The sequence below is a fragment of the Oryzias melastigma genome, linkage group LG10, assembly GCF_002922805.2.
Source record: "Oryzias melastigma strain HK-1 linkage group LG10, ASM292280v2, whole genome shotgun sequence".
Taxonomy (NCBI): domain Eukaryota; kingdom Metazoa; phylum Chordata; class Actinopteri; order Beloniformes; family Adrianichthyidae; genus Oryzias; species Oryzias melastigma.
In genome coordinates this window covers 19,523,829-19,545,314 of record NC_050521.1, presented here as the reverse complement: position 1 = coordinate 19,545,314, position 21,486 = coordinate 19,523,829, and the positions used below count along the sequence as shown (strand labels likewise).

Sequence of the window (21,486 nt, the reverse complement as noted above, 5' to 3'; positions counted from 1 at the left end):
CATACCAAAAAATGCGACCAATTGAAATATTTACCCAAAAAAATTGAAGATAATTGAAGAAAGTAGCGAGAATAATTAATTGCCGCCTTGTAAGTGGATCACATAAGCATCAGACTTTCTCATTTCACTCAGCTGAAGCTCTTCTTTCTTTCTCAGTTCAGCACTGTTTTATTAGAATGCATTAGCTTTCTTGAAATATGTACAGCCATATACAGTATGAGTCCCTTTGTAAGGAGCATCTGCTGGATGACTAAAATGGAAATGCAGTGTGTGTGTGTGTAAAACTGAAGGTCAATGTGTGGCATTGCTAAACAGCTTTCTCTTTGGTAAAGGAATATTTCTATAAAAAGCTCCTATATTATCTTGCTGGGAGGTGAGTGAGGCCAGACAATGGTGAAATGAAAGCCTGGCTAAGTGAGCAATGAAAGGGACAGTTAGAACAACACACACGTCGACATACACAAAGTGCTGGCAGCAGCATTGATAGCTTTTGAGCCCTGCTAGCTTTAAGCGCTAGTTCACTACACTGTGCAGAAAAAAAAAAACAATCGTTTGGAGGAGGTGTGTGTTTTGTTATCGTTTTGCTTCAAAGTGCCATCACTACAGGCACACATGCATGGCTCAGAGCCTCATAAGTTACTCTGAGTGAGCCTTGTTGGAGACACAACGGCGCTTTTATGCGGCTAACAGCCTTGCATGACAAACACAAAAGACAGGGGCAGCCAAGACAAGCTTATTATACATTTGCTTATACTGTTCAATAGTTGTATGCAGAGGAAGGCTTCTTTTATTCATAAACTGTTTTGAAGCCCTCTTACAGAGTCCATGTCAGCTCTGATAACCATCGTAAGCCTCACAGTGACATCGCCTTGGGCTACGATGCCACCTGAGGGCTTTGGCGCCACATCATTTTCAGGCTTATCATCCAACGGAAAAGTCAAAGAAAGGGCCAAGACAATTTGACATTAGTGCCTCTGAGCAAAATATTTAAAATCTGGTCGCATTCATTTTCTCTGTTTCTCTCCAGCTGATCACCCCCCACGCCATCCGTGTGCAGACCCCGCCCAGGCACATCCCAGGGGTGGTGGAAGTCACGCTGTCCTACAAATCCAAACAGTTCTGCAAAGGGACACCTGGGCGCTTCATTTACACAGGTGAGCACAGACACTCAGAAACACTGATATGGAAGTCAATCTACAGGTTTTATTAATGCACCAGTATATAGCAAGTGTATATGTCATTATTTTCTAAACACAATACCTCTTGAGTGCTGCCAATGTTGTGCACAACCTCTGAAGAAAAATGTGCATTCTAAACAATTTTAAGCTCAATAGCACAACTCAATAATTCAGTGCCTGCAGATCAGAGCAGGAAGAAGTATTTGCCCTCCTTTATGAAGCAAGTTAAGGTCAGCGGGAGGTTTGACCTTTTGATTAGTGGGATTATTGAGAATTAACCCTGTTGAAGGCGTGATTTGGAAAGCTGATAGCGTGCGGAAACGGTGTCTTTTTGACACCCGATGTGTCTGCAAGTATCGCTGGAGTGCTATATCAGAGTTAGAGCTGTGCGCTGAAAGAATAGTGGAGGGAGTACATATGAAGCGGTGATTAACAAATGCAATGTCCCAGGTCCCGGGGGAGATTGGGAATCACATAAATCTGTCTGTAATCTCAACTACTGATAGACTTAGGCAGTAAGCCCCAGCTGGAATTGCCAACATTTGACAAAATCACAATTGAGAGAGAGCGTGCGAGTCAAATCACCAGCATACTTTTTTTGTATTGTGTGTGTGTGTCCCAATTACAGTATATGGACGCAATCCATGCCCATAAGTCACAGCGCTTTATGTCTGTGTGTGGATTTATGGAAGAGACTGTAGTAGTGTGCTTCTGTTTATTAGGACGTATGTGTAAACGTACTCCAAGTAAACACTTGCATGTTGTCAAGTAGTCAAGGGCAGATGGACGGGCAGCTTTTGCCAGGCCTGCCCACCCAAGTCTGCCAAAGTCAGAAAGCTGTGTGCATACAAGTTTGTGCAGGTGTGTGTGCAGCCTTTTTTATTGCCATGTGGGAACCATATGAATAAACGCCCCATCACTTCCTCTTTTTCGCCTTGTCACATTCACTTATTCAAAACCTGCTTCTTTCAAATGAATTCATCCTCCTGTCGCGTTTAGTCTCCCCGCCTTTTGACTTCTATTGAGGCACAAGGAAAGAATACCATCAGGTGAGGGGTTATCCGCTGGAAGCTGAGCACCTTGTTGCTGCCTGCCAAGGGCTGGCATCTCCACAGTATTGCAGTCAACTGTGGTGAGGTGAGGATCGCGGCTCTGCGTTTCTCACACTTCAGTTCCGCCACCCTTAGAGGGTATTTGTACCTCTTACACCGCTCCTTTATCACCCCCTTTATATTGCTGACCTCCCTCCCAGAGAGCAAAAACCTGGTATCTTGAATGAGAGGCGGGGAATGGAGGGGGAAGATGAGTTTGAAAAAAAAAAAAAAACAATCAATGCCAGCGAAAAGACGGAGAGGTGGATGCAAAAGATGAGAGAGGAACGGAGGATTACCATGGGCCACGTTGCCCTCCTGGGTCTGTTTGGCACCAGTTTGAGCCCAGTTGCCAGTGGGTACTAATCATAGAGGATTGGCAGCACGGTGTGGCAGCTGGCAGCAAACACACACATCAACACAACCCCACACTATCAGACTTGCATATACTCATTTATTACATGTGCACGCACGATCACACACATGCACGCTCTGAATTACATTGGGGACAGCTGGCATTGCTAATCAACTTCTGCTGAGGAGAGGAAAGTGAGCAGCTCACAGACCTAATTAAGTCAACACATACCCAATACTGCTGCTGCTGCTGCTTTGCAAACATACCCAACACACATGCACGCACACCCTAATAACCCCTTCTATAGTTTACCACCCCCCACACGCAGACGCACACTCCGTGATTATTAGTCCGGACTCAGTTGCCACAGCGTGAGCAAAAATTCAGCTGGTAGCTCTGGACGGAGAAGACAAGCATGGGACCAAGAAGATTCACTAAGAAGCTATTACTGTAATGTGTTTTCTGTCGTCTCTGAGGACCCCGCTGCCATTAGACTTCAGAAAGCTCCAATTAGACTCATCAAAGCAATTAAGCTATCCACTGATAAGAATAAAAGAATGTTTTTTTTTTTTCTCTTCATCTGTCTCTTCATCCCGTTATCCCTCTTCTGTTCCACTCTGCCCTCTGCCTTACCCACTTCTGGGGCGGAGAGCTCTCCCTAATCTTCCACTCTTCCTCCATCCTTCTCTCATTATCAGGTCATTGCCTGCCACCCCTCCCCTCTGTGCAAATGCATCGCCATGTTTGGTTGTGTATCACTTTTTCGTGGATTGCAGCCTTTTTGCATGCAATATAATGTCATAATGTCCCCTCCATGTGTATGTCCATGCGTGCATGCGATTGTGTGTTTGACACGGGAAAACTGGCCTCAGATTGGAGGGAGTTGATGAATCACCCAAGTCGTTCGAAAGGCAATCCTTCTCCCTCCTCTGTATGCACCCGTGTCTGCTTAGTGCTTCCGCTACAACTTCTGCTGATATTAAAAGGCTGTGCTGGCTCACATTAAGGCTGCCACTGCGCGCAAACATTAGGGGTGGTTTTTCAGGGAAGAGGGAAGATTAGGTCTGTGGGAGACATCAGTCAGTTGGTGCCAGGAGGAGCAGAGACATTGAGGGAAAAGACAAAAGTCAAGAACAGAATTTAAACCAGCTGATGCTGACATTTCTCCCTGTCTGTGTGTGGCTGTCGCCGTGCTCAAAATTAGTTTTAGGTGCAGAGGAAGACCTGCTATGTACTGAAAACATGTTTAGATGTATAGTCTTTCGGTTTTACATTACGAAAATGTAAAAAAAAAGACAATTCTGATGTATAAATTCATGTGAGTTCTTGTTTTTAAATATATAACAGCTTGTGTATTTTTTATTCATGATATATAGGCCAGGTTTGTGGAGCCTTGTGATGGACCTACAGCCATGCATGAGTACATTTGTGCGTCTCGGATGCACAAAAGCAGCATGGAGTCATCAAGCAATAAAAATGGGTTTCAGCAGCGAGCTGGTCAATTACTTGTCTTGCTCCTCTTTGTGAATGCTGTCTTTTATTGAGCTTTGGCAGATGCCTGCTGTTGATTAAAATGGCCGGTCTGCAGCTGGAGACGAGGCCAGCTGAGGTAGCTGCATACGTTTACTGCACCCAGCCTAAACTGCGAGGAATTTCACAACTCTGTTCGGGATTGAGATTAATTTTCTGCACCATGTGGCTCGTCTTCCCTCCTTAGCATGCTCCCGTCTTATTACGGAAGCATCTGCTCCGTGATGATGATGTAAATGAATTTTGAATGTAGATTATTTAACTCCGTGCTGAAATGAGCAGCGTTCAGCTGGTGGAATGGTTTCTTCCTCACGTCTCAATTCGAGCGTTCCATCAAGATTTTTCAAATTTGTATTCTCCTTGTGAGGATCCGGGCTGTCAGGTATTGTTAACTGTCGACGTGCGCTTTTTGCAACAGATAATTAGAGCTTACGTTCCACTTGCATCCTCACCTCAATTGATTTGTAGAATCTCCCATCTTTCCCTCCTGCTCCCTTTCTCTCCCTCGGGCCTTTGCTTCTCCCTTCCTTTAGGAGCAAAAAGCTCCACTCATCTGTTTTTCTCCGTATGAATTTCCAGCCGTGCATTAGTCTCCCTGACATGTTCAAGCGATGCTTTATTTAGCTTGTCGGATTCTGCAAATAAACGCAATCTCAGGGTTTATGGAAAAATGGATAAAAATTAGATTGTAAGGTATTGATCTGGATTGTGAGTAGTTGGTTTGGAGGGGGGGGCAGGAGTTGGCAGGGGTGGGGGCAGCTCTCATCTGTGTGAGAAGAGAGGGAAGCGGGGTGGGGTGGGGGGGCAGAAATGAAGCCGTAATTCAGGGCTATTGAACCCCCTGCCACTGGCGGCATCGATCGCCAGGCAGCGCTTATGAGATCACACCTGAGCACTGGAGACTGCACAGGGGAGGGAAGGACAGGGGGCGAGGGGGGAGGGAAAGAGGGATGCAGCAGGGGGAAAAGAGGGAGAAGCAGAAGGCTGTGATATGATCAGCTCCTTGCCCGCTGTCTGAGGGCCTGTTAAGGTGTTAACATCAAGCCTCAGAGCCAATTACCTAACCCTGCAACTACTCACCTGACTCCCGGCGCCCACAGTGTTGTGACACGGGAGGACAACCGGACGGCATTTTTTCCTTTCCCCCCCTCCCTCGCCTTCCTACACTCTGACCTCTCAATTACCCCCCCTCGTCTTTGCACCTCATTCATCCACCCTTTTTTTACCCCACCCCTGAAGCTCATACCTCCGAGGCCCCTGCTCACCCTCCACCCTAACTTCCTCTCCTTCTTCTCCACCACCTCCCAGCTTCACGCACTCCCCCCGCGGCTCTGTGGGTTATTATAGTGAAATATGAAGCGATGTGGATTCCTGGCTTCATGAAATTTCCATGAGCATTGATCTGATCTGATGTGGGTGATTGCTAGGTGAATCCCTCCAGTCCAGGGCTGTTGCTCATCTATTCATTTATTTATGGCAGTTATGTTTTACTGGCTTTGATTTGCTCTTCTGGGGAGCGACAGCTAAGGATTATAAATATACCTGTACAAGAAAGTATGCTTTGAATCCTGGAGCACGCTAGGATTTCTTTTTTTTCTAAATGAACGGTGCTGACCATAGGTTGGAAAGACATAAAAAGTCAAAATAATCCCCAAAGAGAAACAGTAAGGTAGTTAGTGAAGTGTATTGCCTCTCACATACTCCCCCCTTACGTTCATGGTCCATGACAAGCAGAGAAAATCGTATTGTGTCTGTTTATTTCCATGTCTGAAAGTTTTTATACTATTGTTCCCCCACAAAGCTTATTTATCGACTCAAACTGATAAAAAAAAATCATCAGAAAAACAAAAGAATCAGACGAAACAGAGGATGTTACTGGAACAATCCCCTCCTCGTTCTGTAAGCCTAATCCAAGGCAAATCCCCCTTAGGCCTCCGAAAGATCAAACAATAGAGGAGCAATGTCAAATATTTGTCCTCAGCAATACTTCACACTTTGTTTGGTGCATGTGATCATTCCATTGTTTGGGTTTACTTAGCCTCTTCAAGATGATCCCCGTCTCTGGACCCCCAACTTCTCAGTTTCCCTCCCAGTGCCATTTTTGCTTTTAGCCATTCGCCTTTTCTTTTCATTCACTCTCACAGAATACTAAGAGCGTCCCTGTGGGGCAAGTGTCCAACCACGTTTGTTTCACCGAAACAGAGCATTACCTGTTCTTGTTTCATTTTTTTTTTGGTTTGTATGGGCCCAAGAGGAGCCACTAGAGGTCCAGCAGGACAGCTTGTACTCATAGCCTCTAGGGGCCTCTTTTTCTGGGGGCCGCCTAGTCCGCCTGGCTGCTCAGATGTGAGGCGAGGAGGGCATCAGCCCCCAGGAAACGTCCAAGCTGCGACCCACAGGAGAAACAGACGAAACCCCCACTTTTTTTTTTTTTTTCTCACGCCTTAATGGGTCCTTTTTTTTTAACACACATGCAATCGCAAATGCACACACTGTGCAGAAGCAGCACCTTTAAGGGCTGGAGCTTGAAAAAGTAGCGAAAGTTCCCCTGGCGGTAGACAAAAAAAGGAGGAGGGTAAAAAGGCAGTGGAGACGGCGAGAGGCAGACGGTACATTAGGACGGAATTATGTGGCGAGAGCACTTATCCAGCCGTCCTCCTCTGAAGTGTTTGCAGAATAAGCTTCAGATCTTCATTGTATTTATTCTAATGTTTAAATATTCATGGTAAATCTTCTCATATTCAATTACCGTAGTACGACCACAGCATGCAGAGAGGGCTCTCTTGCCGCTGTCTGACTGATTCTGTGTGTAGGTGAGTGTGTGTGCACGTGTGTCTGCAAGTGTGCACGTATTTAGCTTGTTCCCCGGAGCGATCAAGCCTTTGTTATATTGGAAGCAAGCTCTGTAATTGCTTATATTAGTCGCTGATCAACGTAAGACCACAGGACACACACACACATGCGTGTGTGCACATGCGTTTTCACTCCGCCTGATTCCTGACAGTCTTTTTATTAACTACCAAAGCAGGAGACAGAGAGAGATTCATTACATCACAGGCAAACAAAGACACACACCAGAGCTTAACAGAGAACACCCACATCCACAGTGTTTGGTTTAATGTTGAAATATTCATGTAGAGCTGTGTTTGAGTGCTTTGCTGGGAGTCTGCTGCAGTTGGAAAAGTGTTTTCATCATTAAGTTTTTTTTTTTATTATTTACCTGTCTGTTTTCTGTCTTTCTGATTAGCCCTGAACGAGCCAACTATAGACTATGGCTTCCAGAGATTACAGAAGGTCATCCCGAGACACCCTGGAGACCAAGAGAGATTACCCAAGGTATGCCTTTCAAATAGCTGTGCTACTTTTTTTTTTTCAAAAGGAATGTGTTCCTGGAAATATTTGAGATTTAGAGGAAAATTTTAGAGCATATACAAATGACTTCATGCTGTATGGAGTGCGCACAAAACCATTTAATCCTGTATTCATGGTCACTGTCTGTTCAAACAAACACTTTACCTGAACAGCAGCTGCACAAGCACCTCCATTCATCCTGCTGCTGAGGATAAGGTCACTTAGACTGCCAAAGTGGGAAAGGAAAGGAGGAGATGGAGGGAGGGAAAGAGGGATGGTGGGAGGAAAGGAGGTTGAGGGGAGAAAAGAGGAGAGTAGCAGAAGCAGGTTAGGTGATCCATCATAGCTGTCCAGTCCTACCTCCTGCTGGGTCAGTGGATCGAAGTCAACCCCGGGTGGACTTTATTACTTCCAGCACACATCTATGGAGCGGCACACACTCACGTGCACATGCACACGTGCGCACGCGTACACACTCGGTGGAGGGAAGTCGCCACGAGGTAGAGATGAAAAGCTTAGGTAGATGTGGAGGGAAGATAGAGAACTCACTTGTCCTCGCTGCGTGTTCGGTGGCTCCAAGACTTGTCCCTGTGAGTTCTGGTCTTTAGCCTATCAGCCCCCTGTCTTTCTCTAAATATCTTTATATCCATCCATCTCTTTTCTTCTCCCCCCACTTTCTTTCTTTCTTTCTTTCTCACTCAGTGGTGTCTCTTTCTCTTCTAAATGAACAGCCGTAGCTGGTAGCCCCGGTTGTTCATTTCAGCTCTATTGATTTGTGCCTTTATTGAGGTAATAACATTTTGTTGACCACACTTCTCCCAACTGTTGGCCTCAATCATTATGGTGGGGCAGGAGACAGGGCACACACTGGAAACTTCTCGAAATATCCATTTACAGGTAGAACGCCATTAAACTTTTCTTCATTAAACAAGAAACTCTGATGAAAGCGTCACAAGAATTCCCAACAAATCTATCCATCATCTGGAGGACACTCCTTCGTGGTTGTTCTGTCACTTTATGCGCAGCTAATGATGAGCGGAAAATAGTCCCCCACGTTGCTCTGGAGCTAACTGACCAGTTCTGTAAATTCTGCGGTGTGGCATGGAGGGGGCTCTGGGTCGGTCTAATGAGTGGCCGCTCATCCAGACGTAGCAAGGCTCTGCTCTGGATCAGGTTCCCCTTCCTGTTGACGTCTCTGCGGGCCTGACTTTACGGGAAGAGACCCTGCGCCCAGGAAATGGGCTCCCCTTACAGCGGCAGAACGAGGGAGGCAGCGCGGCGCTAACTGCATTTATCTGTTTATCAGAATGACTCTGGAGCGCTGCCTAATCGCATTTAGTTACTGGACAGAACCCTCCGCTAACGAGGGGCTGTTAGGTCCATGCAGGGCACAGCGGAGTGATTAATAGAGAACGGGAACCGAGGTTGGAGACGGAAACGGGGGGACTGCACGAAAAGGGAAGACTGAGCTGTCCTGGTGGAGATGTGTTTGTGTCCCGATGCCCCACACTTTCCTCATTTCCTCGTTTCCCCGTGTCCCCTTCATACCCTCCTTCCCTTTATCCGTCTACCCATCTCGCGATCCCTGGGAGGCATGGGGCGTCAGGGAGAAGCAGAGAGAAGGGAACAAGGAGCAGCGCATACATACTAAAGAACCACTTACCTTCCTAAGGCCTCTACATCTCTCAATCACCTCAAGCAGGCCTCCTCTCTGGTCTCCCCCCTCCTCTCATCCTCCCCCACCCTCCCTCTTTGCCTCCCCCAGATAGTGCTAGTAATGGGAGGTTAACACAGAGGCAGCGCTCCCATTATTGAGTGAATTTAGCACCTCGGACAGCGCTCTACAATCTTTATTGCTTTGCTGACCCTCGCGTCATGTCTTTGGTGTGCTCGACAGCCTCCACATGTGCGTGGCTGCATGTGTGGCTGAGCGTGTGTGTGCGCTATATGAGGTCTGATTGAAAGGCGGTGTGTCACGGAACAGAGAGCACACATGCTCCGGGGCTTGTTCACAGCGAGGGATACACTCAGGAGAGTATAACGCACAGCGTGTGTGCACGCCGGTGTAAGCGAAAGAGGGAGAGAAAGAAACGAGGAGAAGGTTGGAGGGGAGGCAGGAGGGGTGGGGGCTGCAATTTTCTGGTTGTCGCGCCTCCAGCATATATCCTGGCCCCGGCACATTAACTTTTAAAAAGGGTTTCGTAGGGCTGTAGGTGTCTACATCACACGCACACACATATATAACGACTGCCTGGAGTCACACACTCATACACTCGGGGAGGGAAAAGAGTCAAGACAGAGAAAGGGGAGAAAATGAGCGCAGGGAAGCAGTAGCAGTGTGTTAGGATAAATGTTTGATGTGGGAAATTTCACAGGATGGTTTTACCTGAGCAATGATGTTCCACATTTATCACACAAAGTGGATGCAGAGCCATTCACTCGGATCATTACCAGGGTTAATACAGGGCAGGAGACGGGTGTGTTCCAGCTGACGAGGGGAGTTGTATAGCCGTCAACCTGATGATATGTTGTGTTAAATGAGATCGATGCGTGATCATGCGCGGTGGATTCATGATCAGTCAATGACAGGAGGAAGGGAGAAGACGCCGGAGATGGTTGACTGATAGAGAGATATAGGTTCATGTTTTATTCACAGATAACAGTATCTTCCCTGTGCTCTCCCAAACTGCCCAGCAAGTAACAAAGTGCTGGGATAGGCCCATTTCTCTTCCTCTCCTTCTCTCTGTCTGCCTCTTCCCTCCCTTGCACTCTCTGTTCTGCATTCACAGCATAATGTAAGAAGTGATACGTAATAAAAGTGACTGAACTCTTTGAGCTGTCACACTCATGATCAATCTCCTTCCTCTGTCTGCTCTTGATTGTAGGAGGTGATTTTGAAGAGAGCAGCAGACCTGGTAGAGGCCTTGTACGGGATGCCTCATAACAACCAGGTAACCACACACACACAAACACTCTGTACAACGAGAAATCATATTTGTAGCACAAACTATTGGCAGCATCAAAGACGGTGTCTCCACCGGCCCTGCAGCACCCCGCTGAGTGCATCCAAGATCTGGGAGTCACAAGCATTCACATGGGAATATGTCAGAGCTTTTATCAGCTCATGACGGTGGGAAGAAAAAGAACAATGCAAAAGAAGTGGAGAGAGGACTGCTGAGACAGATGGAAAAAAAGAAGTCAAATTAAGGCTTGACTGTGAAGGAGGAGAAGATTGAAAGAAAAAAAAAACAGGGGAAAGGTTTGATGAGTCCTCAAAATGAGCCTTTCATCCATTTTCTAAAACCAATTCCACTTCCCTCTCAGTGACCGCTGATAAAAAGCTCTCAGCTCTGCTAGGTTTACACACTCAATATCTGGGATGAAGATCTAGTATTCTTCTAAGGCTGTAAAGCCAGCGTCAATGTTGTGTTATACATTCCCTAATCCCTGTTCTTTCTTTTTTTCCTCTCTGTCAGGAGATGATTCTAAAACGAGCAGCTGACATCGCAGAGGCCCTCTACACGACGGTGCCACGAGGGCACAACCAGCTCGCGGGTCTTGGCAGCAGCTCCGTCCACGCTGGCATGATGGCCGTAAACTCGTTCACCGGGTCAGAGGTGGCGCAAACGGCCAACCAGGGTGAGCAAAATGATGGCGACGAGGATTCGTTTATTTATTTTCCTGGATAGACAGTAAAAATGAATAGTGAGGTGGAGGTTTTATTTTTCATGTGGGAAATACAGAGGCAGTGATTTAGGAGTAAAGTGCAAATAAGAAAGTCTGTAAGAAAGGAGGACAGGAGGAGGAAGAGAGGGAAGGTGGTGGCAATAAGAAGCAGGGAAAACTTGAAAGAGGACAGAAAGCCTGAGAGAGAGTGAAAAATGGAGAAAAAGAAAGCCATGGATGGAGTACGATGGAGAAATATGAGTGGGTCCTGAGGGTGTGTATATCAGACTGGGGTCGGCCCCTGTCTGACAGAGAGAAATGTGGGTACAGTCAGTGGTGATTCATCACATGTATCAGGGGAACAACAGAAGAGTGGATGGACCATCCTTTGGATGTGTCTCAATAATTCCAATGAGCCTCCGCTGCCCTTCGTCTTCATTCGGAAACATCTGCAGATGTGAGGAAACAAAAGAGATCAGCTGCTTATCTTGTAAGCTATAGTTTGTTTCCAGTACAGCAGGTATGGGGAGAAGAGATGTGAATTATGGATGGGAAAAAAATGAACGCACCTGTAACAGAAAGAAAGCAGACCATTCTGCACTTGATGTTCGATTCCAGCTGTCTTTCATCAAGAGTCAGCATGTTTTGTTTTCCGCTGTAAGCTTGAGTTAAGTCCTGTTGGAGAATCCATTATTTCAAGATTTAAAAAAAACAGCTGCTTCTGAGTGTACGTCGCCTCACAGCTGTATGTGATGGGAGCCAGAAGGGTTAAAGGCTACTTGTTTCACTAGCTGTCAAATCATTCTCCTTTCACTTTATGAAGTGCTTTCCCCCCTTCCCCATATGTTGTCTACTGTCTTCCCTGAAGTTGGGCTTATAATAGCTGTGAGCGTCGGGAAAGAAAAACATCAATTGGCAGCTCTGCATGCAGGCTTTCCGGTTGTTTTGTCTTCTATCGTCTTTGCCTGCTAACACAACTTTTCATTCTTCCTTTCTTTTTCCCTCTGTCCATAGGTTTCAATAGGAGTACGAGCAGTGTGTCCCCTCATGGTTATGTCCCCAGCTCCACCCCCCAGCAGAGTAGCTACAGCACTGTCTCCACTAGCATGAACGGCTATGCTAACTCTGGCATGGCAACTCTGGGCACTTCGCCCAACTTCCTCAACGGATCTGCAGGCAACTCGCCCTACGCTAGTGAGTAAATGCACCACATCCTTCAGCAGGGGGTGATCGGGGCGTTTTGAACATTACAGGGTTTCTGAAGTGGATTCACACAAAGGTTGCTGCAGTTCAGCTGGCTCATCTGTTTCTTTAAAGCAGAGTCAAATCTCCACTTTATGGGCCAAGGGAGCCGATCACCTAACACCCCCTTCAAAACACACACCCCACCGCCACCTCCGCACGCACACACACTCACCCTCTACATTAAAGACCCTTGATTAAATCAATAAACTAATTGCTAGAGAAGCAATTCCATTTCAGCTCTTTGATTCCTTTGTGTTAACAAGTATTTTAACAGGCTCATCGGCCCCACACAGACACTTTCAATCAATGCCCCCTCAGCCTGCCTTTGTACGTCCAATTTTCATTAATTGATTAGTTAGGCCCCTTCATAAATGGATTATGACTTTATTGCAAGGATTTGTCAGGAAGAGCCATAAAAGCTAAGTGTTGGATAATAACAACAATAAAAGCAGACGCAGGTATCAGAGGGCAGGTGAAATACGACTCAGCTGATTGTAAAACCACTGAGGGGGAAAATGCTCTTAGTGTATTAGGAGACAAAAGACAAACCAGGGAGAAATGGATGGGTGAGAAGACATCAATATTTTGGTGATGAAGATGACAAACTGGTGGTTTTTGCTATATGATGAATCTGGTTGTTGCAAGAGCCGTTTTGAATCTGTCTATGAGCTTCACGTTATAGGTCAGAAATGTAATATTTGTATTGTTTCTAAATGCTTCAGAGCAAACATGCATTTCTGTTTCTTCTCTATTGCTAAAGCTTAAAGATCTTCTACAGCTAAGATGGAAACTATCAAGTGTTCTTAATTTCTAATGATAGCTACCTTAGAAAGAGTTAGCATTACATGCTAAATACTAAATCCACACACAATTCAAATTGATGTATGAACTATCTGTGTTTAATAATGTCATTTATGCATTTTTACTTTTAGAATACATATATTATGGCCTTGTGACTTGTTTGCAAAAGGGTCAAAACCATATTTTCTACTTAATATAACCACAAATATAAAATGTGTATTCATGAAAGCCCAGATGGCTGCGATTTGCAGCACTGCTTTAGCCCACCATGCTCTTGCTTTCCACTTGTGAGTCTTAAAAACTCCACAACTTAATATATTTACAAATGTCGGGGTGCCATCAGATGTACAATTCCAAGTGAAACTGCTGTCCTGTTTGTGCATTAAAAATAATGACTGACTTTTGGGGTCTTTATCAGAGAGAAACTAGTGTATATAACTAATTATTTTAAGAATTACTAAGAATGACACAGGGAATACTTCGACTAAAGTTTGAAAAGTTCTGATTTTTTTTTTTTTTTTTTTTTAGTCGATGTCAGAAGCTACTTTAAAGACCCACTCCAATGAAAATTGCTCACTTTTAACATGTTCTTGTGGCATTTGCTGATGATGAGGAACATAAGTGAAACAGAAAAAAATGAGATATTACAAGGTAATTTAGTTTTAATCCATTTTACAATCCCCTCTCATTGATGGTTGTAATCTTTTGTGTCAATAATCCATTAAAAAGTGCAAAGGAAAACAAAGGTGAAGAGATGTTGGTGCACTTCCAGTACCCTTTGAGCACATGCTTAAGAATAAAAACAGATAAAAGATTGAGAAGAAACGATTTGTGGAATCCCACTTTGAAGCATTGTAGCTTTTGCAGTGGAAAGTTTTAAATCTAGATGACAAGAGACTGCAAAACGAGTTTGAGTTGTTTTTTCGGAGAGCTAAACATTATCCTTCCTGCCATCATCCATTGACCAGTCCCTTTCTGTTCATCCCGCCTTCCCGTCCTCTGCCCTCGGCCCTCTCTCTAACCCCCTTTTCTGTCTTCATCTCTCCTCCCCGCCCCGCTTCCCTGGCATAATCCTTACAAACCCCCTTAAACACCCTTTCCTGCCCCCTCTCTCTTCTCTCAGTCGTCCCGTCCAGCCCCACCATGGCGTCCTCGACTAGCCTGCCCTCCAACTGCAGCAGCTCCTCCGGCATCTTCTCTTTTTCTCCCGCCAACATGGTTTCTGCTGCCGTCAAGCAGAAGAGCGCCTTCGCCCCCGTCGTTCGACCCCAAAACTCCCCTCCGCCAACTTGCACCAGCACTAATGCTAACAGCCTGCAAGGTAAGCTGTTCTACATATAGACCTCATTTAATGAAACTATCAGTGAGGTAAACAATAAATCTTTCAGTAGTTTACTTAAAGTTATTTGTCCTTAAACTTTATTCCTGCTCTCCTGCATTTATTATAACAATTTTTCACTTTTGCTTTTTTTTACTTTCTTTTCTCTTTCTCCTCATTTGTTTTCTTTTCTGAACCCCTCCACTTCCTCACTGAAGATCAGTCTTTTGTGGACTCTAGCAAGTACTCATCAGCCAGCTCTCTGCAGGGCCTGGCCTTCTCCTGAAGTATGTTATCCTTCAATTTCATTTACTTTGACGTGTTTTCTCTGTTCTCCGTACTGTCCCGGATCATTTTCACCGTCCTGCCCAACCCTTCCTCCTCATTTCTGTTTTTTTTTTTTTTTTTGTCACTCTTGACTTGTCAGAGAGGCAGCGTAACACACCATATGTGTTCCATTTCCTGTTTTCACTTCCTGCTTCCTGCCTGCGCCCCAGCGGCCGTCTCTCTCTGTGGGGAGGCAAATAGAGGGATTGTCGTGGCACCGTGGGTCACTCTGTTCTCCCATTTCCACTGAATGTAGCACAAGGTCTGCTCTTGTAGGCAGGATGTTGTAGGGTGTTGAGGTTTTAACAGGGAGAGAGAGAGAGATGATGGATGGGAATCTTTATCAGAGCCTGAAGCTAAGCACTTCCTCATTTCCTCTGGCAGTGTTGATGAGCGCCGTCCACAATGACCCAAAGGGCCAATGGCCACTGTTCACTGATCTCACACATGTCCCTCTTTTAATCCCAGCAAGGTGGAGACACTTAGGAAATAACCAAAGAATTAGTTGATTGAAGGTAGAAGGAAATCAATAAGGAGCCAATATGTTATATTAAAATTCCTCTCTTTGATGAGGCCTGGTAGGAAAAATGGGGATGGATAAGGGAAAATGTGGGATACAGTTCCACTCCGATCATCTTTTGATCTACTTTAAAGCTGTTTTCAGTGGTCTTTTAAGTATGATTAAAAGACGTGTTGTTTTTCTAGGACATAGTTTCTGCAGAGCGGCAGGAGTTCATGAGTTGTGGGCGGAACTGTAAGGTGAAGTAAGCCCACCCCATTTCCCATCAACCATCTGTTTGATCGCTCTCCCACTAGCTAACCTGGTCAGTGGCCTTGTGGTAGAGAGGGGCTGTCAAACTCACCGGGGGGCCAAAATCCAAAACACACCTTAGGTCATGGATAGAATTTGTTGAACGCACAAAATTTTTTTTTTTTTTTAAGTTTAAAAACGTAACTTTTTAACATAACTATGAATAATAAAAAGGCATAAATATTATTCCAGAATAAACTTAAACCTTAAATAACTCTCCATAAAAATATATTTTGTCAAAATTGTACAAATTTCAAAACTTTAGGCGGTTCGTAAATTTCCTAAACTTTAGGTAACCCTTTCAAAAATGATATTTTAAAAACTTTTCAGAATCATCAGCTTTTAAATGTGAATAAACTGTAACTGTCTAGCAGTTTAGTTTGCAAGATAAGCTTCAAATGGGACGGAGAATGTTAATCATTTTATTTCTGTCAAGTCAATATTAAAAAGCTGGAGAAATACCACCTTTTCTCTGAGAATCAGCTGATCACGTAAGTGGGATCACGATATATCAAAGAGAAAAAAAGGTCAAAAGCTAAAAACGAGAGGCCAGATTCTCTTGACAGATCGGGTGGTGGGGGGGGGGTGCTGTTGAGTGTGGCTGGGTCTGCAGCTCACCACTCCCCCAAGGAATGGATTGAAAACGGAGAACAAATTTCACATACCTAAGGTGGAAATTAAATTTTTACAGTCCCTTACAGCCCCAACTTAACATTACGAGTGCAGCAAAAGTGGTGAGCTGCAGCAGTTTTGATCCAGGTGCCAGCCAGACGAGGAAAACATAGACATGCATGGATCTATTTGTCTACAAGTGGATGCATTAGAATGGGATGGAGCAGGGAAGTCCATCAGTGTTGCACTAGTATCACACCTTCAAGTATTTTCGTCTATTCCTGATTCACAACAATTTGAATAAAGAAATACTCAGAAATGCAGTTTTAATATCACTTTTGTACTTATGTCCTCCATTATGAGAAAAATGCTACAAAAACATGTTAACCCTTTAACACCTGAGACGTTTCCAGTGACATTTGAACACAAAATCTTCAACATACTGTAACTTTTCATCCATTAACACGAAAAGTTACAGTAATTCAAAGAACATAAATACTGGAGCTTTGATGTTAAAAGGTTAAAAACACCAAAATCACTTCTTTTTTTTTTTTTGGAGTGGGTGTGTAAACCAGAGTGGGACACTGTTTGCCAAGAAAGTGAATACAACTGGCAGACTTTCCATTTTCCACCTTCAAGCATTTCAATTTCATCTTCTCCTTTATTCCATGTTGCTGTCGTGTTTGTATTACACTGTGTGCCCATTTAAACTGTAACTGCTAACGATTACCGATGGCAGCTTTTGCATGAAGCCGCTCAGAAGGCCCGTTAGAAGTTTAAAAACATTGCCGATGGACGCCAAGTTAGGGAAGCGGCGAAGGAAAAGAGAAATGTTTTCACTCCGGAACGTCGGAATGAAGAGATAATGAGGGAGAGTCGTCTTTGTTTGCCAGATGCTAGAGCGCATTTCTCTTATGTGACTGTTGTGATGACAGATGAAACCCAGCCATCCCATCACTGACCTCTCTCTTTCTTTTTCTCCTTTTCCTTACCCTTCAATCTCCCGCTCACTCCTCCCCCTCCTTTCCCACAAAACAGCGATCCCTGGAATGATCGTTCCGCCCATGTAGAGGAACTGGGATGGCTGGAGATTTGGGAATGCTGAGAGGAAAAAGACACAGTAGCAGGATCTGGCGAGTCTCTGTTGTGCTCTGGAGCTGAAATGACTAAAGTCGAGATAAGACTGTTAAACTCAGGCCTTTCTAACTAAATTTCATCTGAAGGGACATGGGAGAAGAAAAAAAAACGAGGACAACATGAACTTTTGTGATGTTATTTCCCTTTTGGTTGATTTAGTGCAGCTTCACTGACACAGCGATGGATGGAGTACATAGACTGATAGTTCACCCACAGTGTGACATTGACCTCATGAACAAAAGCATTTATTTATCCTTCTGTCTCTGCCTGTAATGTTTGGGTTTGATTTCTGGAGGCCCCCTAGACCTTCCTAGAACACATTTATAACTTCTCATTTTTACAAAAAAAAACCCACACTGCATCAAAAGAACAGCACATGTCACAAAGAAACACTGAAAAGAGCGAAATCAACCCCTAACTTTTGCTGCTAATTATTACACAAATCTAAAAAAAAGTCACCCAATCAGCATCACAAACTATGCCTTCCTTCTTTGTTCTTCTCATTTGGTTTGTTTGTTGGAATTTGGAAAAAAACTGTGAGGATTGAGCTGTTTGCAATATGTGTTTCTGCTTGTCACATAAGGAGAAAAGGCAATTTTTGTTTTCATTTTTTGCCTAAACAGACCTTTTGTCTAAAGACTTGAAAAAGCCAGATGACGCGTGTCCAGCCAGCACTGTACTGAAGGAGCCTAGCGATTATCAAATTAGAATCAATAACGTGATATATGTGATATATTTTTGTACATAAAAAAGCCAATTTTTCATTTCACATCTTTTTTTTGCGATAGCTATAGTTTGAAACATTAAATGTCTTAAGGCAGCTTCTCAGTACAGACGATAGATTTACAGTTTGTGGTCAATATCTCATCCACTGAACACGCAAAACATGGATTTGGATTCAAAAATGTAAATGATCCTATAAATAATGTATTTATCCCTTGCATTTGTACATTGACTCACCCTTGTTTAGTTGTGTTGTGTAAAACAGTAAGTGAACATGTTTCACTGTTTTTTTTATGTACTGTTGTTTCCCACTATTTAAATGTGACTTTTTGAATCTCCTTTTTTTAATTTCTATGTTATTTTGTTGATTCAAAACATGCCATTGTCTATTTTTGTATTATTTGTAAGTTAATAAAAAAAATCTGTTTTTTTTCTTATATAAATGATTATTGTATGGCAAAAAGTAGCATCTTATTCAGAGTATTTGGTTGAAGTAGATTTTTGAAGAATATAAACACACATTAATATATGCTGTAAATCTATATCTTTTTGTTTAAATTTTTTAAGGCTTTCCGAATGATGCTCTTCTTGAACTGATAATATGCATGGGTTCTTCTCTGTGTGTGAAAGCCAGAAGAACTTTTAAAAACACTTTGTTTTATCTTTTTGTGTGTTTTTTCTGTTTTTCTCCACCCTCAGTTCTTTCTTTTGTCATTTCTGCCTGCTTACTTACTGTATCTATATCCTTTTTTTTTCTTTTTTATGTCACTGTAATCTTTACCAGCAGTCTAGATGCCTTAACAATGCAAAATTCATTCTTCATTCAATCACGTGTACAGTTTTCTAGCCTCACCACAATTGTCTATTGCCACAGGAATTCATGAGAACTTGGGGACAAGCACAAACCCACTCTGTTTGGTGCTGCAGCCAGACTAGAATACAAAGAGCCATAATTCAACAATCACACATCCCCGTGTACTATAATGCTACAGCAACAGCACCCTTTGAAATGCAGTCGGCACAGCCTGACTTTGCATTGTTTGCTGCATATTAGTGTTCACTTTTATTGACGATATGTAGCCGTTTTTTTTAATAATTTCAACAGCATGACGGTTATATTTTTTTTCCTCAACCACTGGATCACAGCTGTTTCAATTGTACTACAGAGCGGCACAAAACGTGAAGCCAAGCACTGTCGCAGCACAATTCTGATCTCTCCCATGGAGCCGCCGCTCCGACTCCACTGTCCAACAGCCGATTCCCTGTTCTGGCGGCTAGATAATGCAGCATCATTACAAGCTAAACAGGACAACAACATGTGAGGATGTTTGAAAAGGAAGCTCCTTGGCCCATTAGCCATTTCTGTGGTCTTTGTGTCTGCAGTGTGTCTTCAAGCTGTTGCTGGACAGAGAATAGGGCTTTTCTCTCCGCTTTTCTTCTCAAGAGCCTGGTTTTGTTAAGTGGGTAGAAAGGATCGTTTTAACGGAGGCGCCTGCTGACAGACAAGTGTTTTTCACTCACTTGTGTGCCTGTGCTGGGGCAGGGGGGGGCCGCAACATATCTGTTTCAAATGAACTACAGAGGTCTGTTGTCATACAATGGCATCTTTGTAAGCAAAGTCCCATCCATAATATGAATATCAATAATGAGTGACAACGTTTTGTACTTAAGTAACAAACAACAACAACAACAAAAAGATTTAAACCAAATAGCTGTTGTCTATTTTTTCCTCTGTCTGTCTTTGACTGCAAATACACTGAACAGCTCTATGATATAAGGGAATAAAAAAAATCTACTGTATAGATTGTTATTGTTTTTGATGAAAACTGAGCTGTAAGATAAACTTTTGGATTCTCACAATGTTAATTAAAGTTACCTCTTGTCTGTGACTTTGTCAGGTGTCTTTTCATTTCCGATTTCACTCCAGATAAGGTTTCTGAGCCACTTTCTCCAAACATCTGACTAGAGAGGAGTGATTCCACAGGTCAGATCCAGGCCTGCATCCCTTCCCCATGCAGCTTTCTCTAATGAATCTAATTCATTAGGGCATAACTGATGGCATGGTGAACATGGTTAGCCTGACAAGTTTCCTCCTAAACATATTAGTTAATGATGATTCCAAGGTTATTAATTGCAAAAGCACCAGCCCACCATAATTGAGTCATCATTTGCATACCCGGTCATCAGCAGAAAATTAATTCCTTTTTTTTTGCATATCTAATCTAGAAGGATGCGATTGAATTAGCTTGTAAAAATAGCAGATCCCTGGATTCTGCTGAACTCAAAGTATTCTGGGGTCTGCAAGGTAACAGGAGAGTTTTGTAACTCTGGTGAGGAGGTGGGGAAGGGGGGCAGGTGACCTGGAAGTACTGATGAAATAAGAACTCATAAACACTGTGTGTGTTTACCTCCTTAATTGCCCAAAGCTTCATAGCTGTGCTGGGGCCTTTTCTTCAATATATCTAATAACCAAGTTGATAGTTTGCTGACAAACAGTAAAGTGGGAGGTAGAGAGCACAATGTAGCAGTGAGAGGGGGGATTATTGAATTATGGGGGGGTGGTTACAGAATTATGGGGGTTGCACACTTAGTCTTGAGGAAAATGAGACCTAGAGCTTAATGTTTTTGATTAGCAAGCTGAGCACCGACGCTGGGCTGAACTCCACGGCTCCAGGGACTCTGCTTTTCCCAAATGTAGAGCTGTTCTAAAGTTGAAAAAAAAACACTCATAAATCATACATACACATAGACAAAAGGTGGACCCATTTTGCTCTTTACTTCCAGCTGTTTTTCCGGCCTGGATAGACTGGTCAGTGTGGGAGGAAGACAATAGGAGTGGGAGGCCGAGGGCAGAATGCAGCCAGCCATCCGGGGCCCTCCAGAGACCCAGCATTAAGGGAGTTATTCCCAGATTACACTCGGATGCAGTGGGCATGTCACACATCAAGAGGGGCGCTGTTTCGGCAGCTCGTGTGCAGCAAGAATCCCTGTAAAATATATTAATGCGCACATTTTTCATTCTTCTGCTCCACCTTCTTCGTTTTCTCATTCTTCTCCTTGCTTGGACACATGAGGGGAAGAGGAGCGGAGAGCCGTATTTGAAAGAAAAACAGGAGTCCCCATGGGGATTCCAGATAAAGAAATGGAAAGGAGACGATGGGAGTGGATGTATGGGGGTATTCAGAGTGGAAGCATACCTAGACAGTAAGCATAACTCAAGAAGTGGAGGAATGAATATTAATAGTGTCGTACCTTGGAAAATAGTCACAATGGACATCATAGAAGGATGTAGACAGGCTGATTCCACACCTTGCCTTACTGGCTGTGCTGCATGGTAAGAG

The 21,486-nt window shown here is 43.9% G+C and overlaps 1 protein-coding gene across 2 annotated transcripts in view; it reads left to right on the top strand.

Annotated features, from left to right (window-relative positions):
* The window catches only part of ebf1a (EBF transcription factor 1a), a 58,198-nt gene extending 38,164 nt beyond the window's left edge, over positions 1-20,034 (top strand). Inside the window, exons 10-17 of one of the 2 annotated variants that reach the window (XM_024283676.2) lie at positions 1,028-1,154; positions 7,402-7,490; positions 10,391-10,456; positions 10,982-11,144; positions 12,186-12,365; positions 14,341-14,538; positions 14,754-14,822; positions 17,324-20,034. In XM_024283676.2, the coding sequence (XP_024139444.1) occupies positions 1,028-1,154; positions 7,402-7,490; positions 10,391-10,456; positions 10,982-11,144; positions 12,186-12,365; positions 14,341-14,538; positions 14,754-14,821 (891 nt within the window). In that variant the 3' untranslated portion in view covers position 14,822; positions 17,324-20,034. The remainder of the gene's footprint in view (positions 1-1,027; positions 1,155-7,401; positions 7,491-10,390; positions 10,457-10,981; positions 11,145-12,185; positions 12,366-14,340; positions 14,539-14,753; positions 14,823-17,323) is intronic. The other variant, XM_024283677.1, reaches the window with a different exon arrangement.
* Positions 20,035-21,486: the final 1,452 nt, after the last annotated feature.